The 10,087-nt window shown below is 37.2% G+C and overlaps 1 protein-coding gene across 1 annotated transcript in view; it reads right to left on the reverse strand.

Moving 5' to 3' along the window:
* Nucleotides 1-2,881: 2,881 nt before the first annotated feature.
* Nucleotides 2,882-10,087, reverse strand: part of LOC107655508 (rho GTPase-activating protein 20-like) — an 8,806-nt gene continuing 1,600 nt past the window's right edge. Inside the window, 14 exon segments of the mRNA XM_016442992.1 lie at nt 2,882-4,024; nt 4,506-4,617; nt 4,787-4,976; nt 5,193-5,323; nt 5,847-6,011; nt 6,317-6,495; nt 6,930-7,082; nt 7,223-7,289; nt 7,409-7,486; nt 7,575-7,659; nt 7,743-7,784; nt 8,185-8,334; nt 9,023-9,190; nt 9,749-9,828. Of these exon segments, the coding sequence (XP_016298478.1) occupies nt 2,916-4,024; nt 4,506-4,617; nt 4,787-4,976; nt 5,193-5,323; nt 5,847-6,011; nt 6,317-6,495; nt 6,930-7,082; nt 7,223-7,289; nt 7,409-7,486; nt 7,575-7,659; nt 7,743-7,784; nt 8,185-8,334; nt 9,023-9,190; nt 9,749-9,828 (2,709 nt within the window). The 3' untranslated portion in view covers nt 2,882-2,915.

The raw sequence follows: 10,087 nt of genomic DNA on the forward strand, positions 1-10,087 counted from the left end.
AAAATCTGAATAATTCTCGCCGAAATTTTGGTGCTTCCCTAATTCTATGTTTTAATTAGATTAGATTAGCTGTCCGGCCGGGCAAGTAAAATTCTCTTTCACTTGCCCCTTCAAAAAATGCACACAGATCATCAAAAGCATTCTCTCGCGCACCCCTGCTGGTCGGTCTGGGCACCCCTAGGGGTGCGCGCACCCCAGTTTGGGAACTGCTTTAGAGGGTCATTCCATGCAAATTACCTTCTGTTCCCATTGAGGTGTAAACCACCCAGGTCTGGGACCTGGTTAATGAAAATTCCAATTGTTTGTACATGCCTCCATTTGGGGGATGTTTTATCTTGGTTGTGTATTTAAAGGGGTCATATGATGCCACCATGGATGAAGCCTGGGGTCGTCTCACGTGCTTTCTGCTCCTTCGTCGGATCTGCCGGCTGCGCCGTTCTCGACCCCGCCGCCTCTGCTCACTCTATCCCGGCCTCAGCGCACGCTAAACCGCGGATTCCGCTCACGCTAGGCATTTATTCTGACTTACTCTGAAATTATTTTCTCAAGTAGAGTAAGTGAAGGCGTATGTTTCGAGAAGGGTCTGGCTGCAGCTGGCGCTTGCACTCTGACACTTGCACTTCCACTAGCGACGTCACTTGCAGTCTTTATTATTTTTTATTTTGTTCTATTTATTGATTACTTTTTGTTTGAATCTCGTGTCGATTGCAAGTGACGTCGCACGTATCGGAGAGTGCAAGTGACTTCGTAATTCAGTTTATTTTTTCTTGTCTTCACCACCTGGCTACTGTTGTAAAATGTTGAGAGATTCAAACAAAAAGTAATCAAAAAAAAATAGAACAAAATAACCCCTTTTGTATGTTTCCGCAAATCTGCGTCCAGGGTTAGTACATACTAGATCTCAGGTTAGATTGGGCATGGCGCACATCAAGTGAGATTATAGATTTCTGACTAACTGCTTGACTAGTTGTACTCAGTTGCGTTAACTATGGGGGGCTAGTCATAGTACTGGTCATAACCGCTGGTTATTGTCTCAGCTTTAATTAAGTTGTACGTAGTTATATTAGCTATCGGGGGCTAGACAAATAGTACTAGCATAACCGCTAATATTGTTTGAGGTATATTCAAGTTGTACGTAGTTATTTTAACTATCGGGGGGCTAGATAAAAATACTATTGAAATATTAACATATTTCATAGTACTAGCATAACCGCTGATTATTGACTCAGCATTAGTTAAGTTGTACGTAGTTATATAACTATCGACTGGCGAGTTTGTGATCGTTCGTGGGGCCCACGTGAGGCACCCTGAGCGACATCGATTCCTAATGAACGAGTAAATATAAAGCAAAGAGTTAACTAGAATAACCAAATGTCCGAATAATAGTAATAATTAGAGACAGACAAACAACCAATTTGCCTTTCAACCTAAATTCGAGGTCATATTAAAAATGGAGTCAGATTAGATAATAAAATGGAGTCAGATTTGAATTTAACCTAAAGTGAATAACTTTGCGCACTGTAAAGACCGAACACGCAAGAAACCTTCAGCCATCACTGGATACCTTCCTTGGGCCAAAAATAATAAAAAAAATAAATAAAAAAGAAAGAAAAAAAAAAACTTTCTTGGGCCAAGTGCGTGGACCTTACAGTTTTTATTTTGTATTTGAAAGCTGGAACATCATCCTCCAGCAAGTACATGTAATTTATTATATTTGAACATGTTTTGCTGCTATGTTAAATAAGCGTTAATGTTGAAATGAGCACAGTGAAAATGTGAATTATTGAGCCGAAATATGTTTGCAAGAATGAACAATTGTTGAAAAAAAAAACGAGGGCCACACACAGGTGGGATTACTAGTTTTAATAAGATATATGGTACAAAACATGATGGAAATTCAAATGAAATACTGTAGTACTATATTAAATAACATTTTTTTTTTGAAGTGCAATAAAATTATTGTAATTATAAATATATATATTTTTTATTTACTTTCAAACAGTTTTGTAGGCTATACATTTAATTAAAAGGTTTGGCTACATTTACAAAAAGGCATTACAATGCTCACAGATCATCTTAAAATTAAATCTTGGACCTCAAAATGGTGGCATTCATCTTACAAAATCAAAATATGAGTAATTACGTTTTAGGATCAACAAGCAAAATGGGTAATACATCCCTACTGTATGTAATCCTGAAAAGGGGATTTTGTGAATGTGCAAGTATAAGTGTCTGTTTTTGAATGCTTTAAATCAGGGGTGCCCAAACTCGGTCCTGGAGGGCCAGTGTCCTGAAGAGTTTAACTCCAACCCTAAGTAAACACACCTGAACCAGCTAATCAAGCTCTTATAGGCATACTAGAAACTTGAAGGCAGGTGTGTTGAGGCAAGTTGGAGCTAAACTCTGCAGGACACCGGCCCTCCAGGACTGAGTTTGGGCACCCCTGCTTTAAATGCTTCAGTTTGAAAACATTGAAAACTGAAAGAAAAAAATAATTATTGTTGGGCCAATAGATGATGCCATTGTTCTTCGTCGATGGCTGACAGACATCACAATGTTGAGCCGGCATCATGATTCCTTCCAATTTTCCTCATCAGAAGTGTCCGCGTGCAGACCAATTTTTGTGAGTTTACTCAGCGGTTGAGTTTGCTTTGAAAGCTGTGCGGATGCGGTAAATGAAGTATACCTGGGTCCTTAGTGGGTCAGCTGCTGCAGAGCGTGCCAAAATCGAAATTGCTGATGAGATTAAGATGAAAATATCTAGTGGAAAATGAGAATGTTACGTCCCCCTCTAAAAAATGTAATAGTTCTATAATATGAAGCGTGTAATTGTTAATTATAAGAAACTGCAGATTATTATCATTAATGGAGTCCCAGTGTTTGTGCTGTTTTTGAAAAAGACTGTTCCCATTGGCTCAGACAATCCACTGGCTGCTACTGCAACAACTGAGCCTTTGAGCCAGCTTCTCTCTGAGAGGAGAAGCATCCATAAAGTAGTCCCCGACTATTTTTCCAGAGGAGGGGTGCAAATCAAGAGCTTTAAACCTCAACTGCTCCCCAGAGAGTTTGCTAGACTTCAAACCTGCATTCTGTTCCCTGACTTTGTGCACCGTCAAGTTGCAGCTCTGTCCGTAAAACACACTCTGTGGTAGTTTGACCTCTTCTTCAGTCCTGGTTTGACAGGTGAACCTGACGGTCTGAGGGTCAGGGGACACATTGGGGTCTCCTAATGGACTGTGCATGGGGCTCCCGGGCCCCCTGTAGAAAAGGCCTTTTCCTTTATGTTTATGCATTTGAGTGGGAGTCTGTGAGAATGTTTTTCTGCTGAGTTTTTGAAAGGCCTGCTGATGAGGAGGATTTTTGGGCACTTTACATTGTAAACTAATTTCAATATCAGTGACGTTCCTCTGATGATGTGGCAGAGATGATTTTTCATTCGGCAAGCTGTTTGAGTTTTGGTAGTCTGCGCCATTTTGAGCGAGCAAATCAGATTGTCCCTTGTCTGGAGAGTTCTGAGGAGAATGACGAGTCATACGGGTGGACAGAGAAAATGGACTGTCTATTGAACTCACAGATGAGTGTGTTGGTGAAGTTCCTGTCGATGACACATTGGAGGTTGGTGGAGTTTGTTTTTCTCTCATGAAATTCAGTTGTTGAAAGCTTTGTTCCAAAAGCAAATTATCATTGACCTCATCAGGTCTCTTAAACTCTTCATGTTTTCCACTTTATAGGGTTACTTCCTGCTGATGAGAAGTCAAAGCAATGGTGGACATGGAGCGTCTGTATAATTTAAGGGATCGGAGCTGTCGCACTGCAGGTGAAAAGTTCCTGAGTTGTGCCAATGGGGTGGAAGATGGCAGGTGGTTTTCTGGAATATCGAGGTCACAATCACTCAGTGACATGAGTGAGTCCATACTACGACTGTCTTTCAGAGGACGGCTCTTAGAAATGTCCTCTGTGTCTGTATTCACCTCATTCTTTAGACTCTCATAACCTGAATCTGACATCTGCTGCAGGGACCCAACTAGAGGCGGGAAGAGGAAAGAATATATAGGCTATACATTTTTAAAAACATAGTAAAAGAAATTGTGTGAAAATGAGCTGTTGTTACTTTTTATGAAGTTACAGTATTTTTTGAACTGATCTGGGGTCTTCAGGTCATTTTAGGAAAAGTTGTTATAAATAATGCTGAAATAAAATACATTATAAATATTAGATGAAATATTTAAAAATATAAAAAATATTGAATCTAAAAACATTAACATAATTAAATGAAAATTATAAATGTTGCCTTGGCAGCTTACTGAAATAAATTAGTATTTTATGTAACTTTCATATACATTTTCAACAAGGGAAAAAATCAGGTTGATTTAATCACTAACTAATCATTTCTTACATTAAAAAGCAGTTGAATTAGCTAAAGCACATTTTTCAGGCTGAAAGAAATATTATACAGTGTTGTTTTGTGTTGGTGTGTTGTGAATTCTGTATGTATTTATAGTAACCTGATCCACGGTTGCTTCTATTGTCCTCAGTCAAATCCATTAAGAGGGTTATAATTTCATCCCCAAACAACGCACAGCAGTTGTCAATCAAGACACGCACAAGGTCACACACCTGTGTACAGATTACATTGGCAATTACATTTACCTTTCCTTTCCTATGTCTATTATATTTTCCATTCACTGCCATTTTCGTGTTCTTTAGAGAGCCATAATGATGATTACTTCAGCAGATCCTCTGTATAGTAGTCTGGTAATAATAAAGCATGTGCATGTGCGCTTACCTTTTTGGCGTCTTTTTCATGAGATTGCGATAGCAATAGTTTGCAATTCCACAGACAGCTTGGTGCTATACACAGAGCCAGATTAAAAGAGGTCATCTGGTTGTGCTCAGCATTGAGTTGTATGTGGTGCAGCATCGCTATCATGTGTCTCAGCAGCAGGAGATTTTCTTTAGGTAAAAACTGAACAAGCCTGTGAATGTGTGCAGAAAGCACATCAAAGTTAACTGTTTTCACGGTTATATAACTCATAAAGATAAAGGAAATTGGCGACTAAATCTAAATCTGTTTAAGGTGTGCAGTACTGTAATATCATAGCCTTGATCCATCATTATCAAGGTTTTATCCTTCTTTACCAACTAGCATTACAAAACCTGATAAACTAATCAGAGTGTTACTGGGACTTTACCTCTGAACTTTCTGTAGCAGGTTTCTCTCCGTCATTTGTCCATTTCTTTCACCATTCTGCTCCACTGCTTGGAGCCATTGCTCATAGAGCTCCTCACACAATAGGCTGCCCGGTATATTGCGTAAGAATTCCTACCAATCAAAAACACAGATAGGAGAACAGAGTCGTCGTTATAGAATCAATGTTTATTCTTGACTAACACTACTGTTCAATAGTTCGGGGTCAAGGTTTTTTTTGTTTTGTATGACAGTGAAGACATTTATAATGTTACAAAAGATTTCTCTTTCAAATAAATGATGTTCTTTTGAATTTTCTTTTCATCAAAGAAACCCTAAAAAATGATCACAGTTTCCACAAATATTAAACAGCTCAACCTATAATTGATAATAATAATATAATGTTTCATGTTGTGCACCAAATCAGTATTAGAATGATTTCTGAAGGATCATGTGACACTGAAGACTGACGTAATGGCTGCTGAAGCTTTGCCATCACAGGAATAAAATATATTCAAATATAAAAGTGTTATTTCACAATATTACTGTTTTAACTGTATTTTTTAATCAAATAAATGCATAAGAGACTTCTTTCAAAAACATTACTGTGAAACTATTACAGACCCCAAACTTTTGAAGAGTTTACATAAATATCTACCTTGAACACTGAAGCAGTAACAAGTACAGGTTCTCCACTCAGTGGCTCTTCATAGTGACCAGAATCCAGTTTTTCCCTCAATTCTCGGCAGGCCTTCACTCCAGCAGAGCGCCGGAATATTCCATGTGTCACGGCCCCCTCTCTGCACAAACACTTCAGCATGTCCTTTAAAAAAACAAGTGGTTTTATTGTAATACTATTATTGTAAATGGATGTTATCATACTTTAACAAAAATTATGTTTATTATAACTTTCATAAAGGAGTAACAATGTTTTAAGGTGCTTTTCGACATTTAATAATGCTGAACATTATGCAAAAAAGTTATACAGCTTTTCATAAATATATAACAATCTTAATGTATAATATTATACTGCTTCCGTCAATATTTCTCATGTGATGAAGTTTGAAAAGTAATACAGTAGGGATTATCTATTCAATTGCCTAAAATTTGAGGATTTTCAGTACGTACAACAATGGGTGATGGCAGGGTATTGTCTTTTATCACATCACTGAGTGGCCGACCAAACAGATGACCAGAAGCCAGTGTAATGGTTTGATCAGGAGATTCGGACTGAACATCCTGGTCAATGCTGAAGCTTCGTTTAAAAGCCCAGCTAATAAGAGACATCCTCCTCCTGCTTTTCTGTTCTGCTAGAAGAAATGTATGCAAGAGAGGCCAACAAGATAAAAAAAAAAAAAAGAGGCAACATTTCAGGACACTGTGCATGTGTGTTAGTTTTTGGGGTGGAGGGATGTGCCAGAAGAAACGGGGTGGGAACCAGGTTGATGTCATGCCAAATCATTTCCATACAGTATGTATTTGTAGAATATATGGCTTAATATTCAGAATTTATTTTGTGTGTGTTTTGTCATAGATGTGGGCTTTAATTAAAAAAAAAAAACCTGAACAGTCCATATGTGGACTGATGTAGAAGAAGGGAAATCATCATAGAAGTTAAAAATATTATTGTTTTCAGTAATATACTGTTATTTCATGCATACAAAAAAATCATACTATGCACAGCATACTACAAAAACAGAACGAGTAGCATGGTAGCATTCTGAAAACAAGCATTTCTCACCTGTGAAGGTGCTACTCATTTGACTGGGCCTCAGGAAGAACTGGCAGTGAGCGTCAATAGGCAAAAGCGCCATCTGGCTGTAGGATAATGTCACTGCATCTTGCTGCAGCAGGCGAATGTGGCTCATCTTAATGCTATAAGGAAACTCATGACCTGGTGGAACAAAAGTCCCATTTAAAAGCTGCTGTGCTGGCAAAGTATCAGATACTATTACCACAGTACTTTAATATATTAATTCACTGCTAAAATGTTTGATTGCTTTGATAGCAGGAAAATTACAGATAAACACTTACCAATTAAAGGGTATGGTGTTTCATCTTGTTTTGAACATACCCACAACTTATAATCTTTTATTCCACCCTGTGTACAGAGAGAAAAGCAATTAATAAGTTAAATAAAAATAAATAAATAATAATAATTGTATTTATTTATGTGTTGCTTGTTTGTGTTTGTGTAGTAGTTGTGCAGTCTTTACATACCGAAAGACCAAACTGTTGCAGTGCTGTGCCAATGACATCAGAGGTGCAGTCTGTGTTGCTGATAAAAAGAGTCTTTGCCTAGAGAGAAAAAAAAGCAAATGCTCATTCATTTACACATCGAAGCTACAGTACATCATTTTATACTCACAAAACATTCAGTTCTCACATAGGCACAGTTCCCAACATCCTTTGCAAATATCTTTAGTGGAATCATCTTCGGATCATCACTCTGTTTTTCTTCTTGTATACAACTAATTAAAAAGAGGGAGAAGAGAAATTTCGATAAGAGGGTTTATTTCTTTATTGTTTTTATTGCTATAGTAAAAGAACTGACCTTTGAATGAGAGACAGCCACCTGTCTTTTTCTTCTGAAATGCTATATGCACACACACACACACACAAACAACAAATTTTAACAGGAGAAATCAATGGATACGTTTAGATTGGCTATATATAATGTGTGTGTGTGTGTGTGTGTACTGGTGTATATGGTTTATGAGGACACAAATGTGTATAATGACATGGGTACTACAACGTAAACAGGGTTTATGAGAACACTTCCTGTGTCCCCGTAAAACAAAAGACTTAAAAAATATACAAAACAGTGTTTTATGAAATTCAAAAATTGCCAGTAGTTTTCTGTAAGGGGTAGGTTTAGGTGTAGGGTTGGTGTAGGTCGATAGAAAATACAGTTTGTACAGTATAAAAACCATTACGCCTATGGAGAGTCCCCGTAAACCACAAATGCAAGTGTGTGTGTGTGTGTGTGTGTGTACCTAAAAGTAGCCACACAGTTGTAAGTTGGCCAACCCATGACAAAGCTCCTCTCTGAAGCGGTACTGGCCTCACACACCTCATCCACACAGCTGGCCGTCCACATCTCACTAACACGCACACACTTCTTCTGCTTCACCTGCATTACTGACCTGAAAGAAAAAAAAAACATCTCAAATTATTTCAAGACCAAATTATTAGAACTATACCATCTTACCACTTTAACATTGTAGCTCTACATACTACCATTCTGAAATTTGGTGTCATTATGTTTTTTGTTTAGTTTGTTCATTATTTATTTATTATATTTTAACGAACACTTTTATTCAGCAAGGACACATTAAATTGATTAAAAGTGACAGCAAAGACATTTACAACATAATATTTCTATTTCAAATAAAAGTTGTTCTTTTGAACTTTCTTTGCATCAGAAACTGTATCAAAGTTTGCACAAAAATATTTAGCAGCCCAACTGTTTTTTTTTAGCATTGATAATAATAAGAAATGTGTCTTGAGCACCAAATCAGCATATTAGAATGATTTCTGAAGGATCATGTGACACTGAAGACTAGAGTAATTGACTGCTGAAAATTCAACTTTGCAATCACAATAATAAATTACATTTTAAAATATATTAAAATAGGAAATAAATTGTAATAATATTTATACTGTATAATTTTACTGATCTAATAAATGCAGCCTTGTTGAGCAGAAGAGACTTCTTTCAAAAACATTAAAAAAAAAATCTTACCAACACCACATTTCTGGATGTTTGTGCATTTCAATATTTGGATGATTTATGTAATTTTAATTATTCTCAGTAAATTTCCACCTCCATACTTAGCCTTGGTGATGATGAGAAGATCACTGAAGAGGATGAGGAATCTCTCTTGGGTCTGAAGGCTAGTCTGCAGCACCACATTGCCTTGGCAAATGAGCTTCCTTGTTGGGCTGAGCAGAGACTGGATCAGGGCGAAAATGTCCTGGCTAACCTGAGATGCACAATTCCTAACACAAACATGAGAGAAAAAGAGACATTAATTGAGAGAACAACATTAGAAAACCTATACAAAATCCACAATTTCCCCTGGCCAGGCATATTTCATTTGAAGTTTGCATAAGAAAATACGTCCAATTCATCAATCCATTTGTAATTAATCAAAGCTTCTGACTTGAGCGCTCTTTCATGTGCTTCATTGATAAATTACCTCGTGTTACAGCTGAACATCAGACAAAAGGTAGATTTCAGAAAGTACACATACTTTTCAGACAGCCTGAAAGATGGCAGACAACTTTGTTTCTCTGTGTCACTCTTTCACACACTCACACACGTGCAGATGCTGGTTGTGAGACCACACACATCTCTTCATTCTCTCCTTTCAGTAAAATGCAAATATATTCAGAAGCCTCTTGCATGCACACAAGCACTGACTGTGACATTGTGCCAGAAGTGGGAAACAAACTGCTCATTGAGACTGAAACAGACTGTAAAATAATCAAATGGCCATGCAGTCTGATATTTATGTACCAATACATGTACACATTTTTAGTTTTCAAAGATCATACCTGGCGATAGGTTTCGACTTTGTAAGAGCTTTGCTGAGAATAATAGAAGGTGCGGACTGTCTGCGCTGAGAGAAAGACTTCTAGAGAAAAAATAAGCGAGACAGAGAGAGAGAGAGAGTAATGTAATATACTGTAATAAAAGAGACAGAGAGATAATCAGCATCACATAATAATAACAATGCTGTTCGGTTTAACAGCACAGTTATCATTTATCAATTACGATGATCATTTGTTGATTATATCTGTATATAATTTTGAGAAACACAAAGCTAATATTGAGTAACCAAAATTTCAAACATATATGTGTTCCTGACATAGTGTTTATTGTAAAACCATTAC

The sequence above is a fragment of the Sinocyclocheilus anshuiensis genome, unplaced genomic scaffold, assembly GCF_001515605.1.
Source record: "Sinocyclocheilus anshuiensis isolate Anshui unplaced genomic scaffold, SAMN03320099.WGS_v1.1 scaffold1148, whole genome shotgun sequence".
NCBI lineage: Eukaryota > Metazoa > Chordata > Actinopteri > Cypriniformes > Cyprinidae > Sinocyclocheilus > Sinocyclocheilus anshuiensis.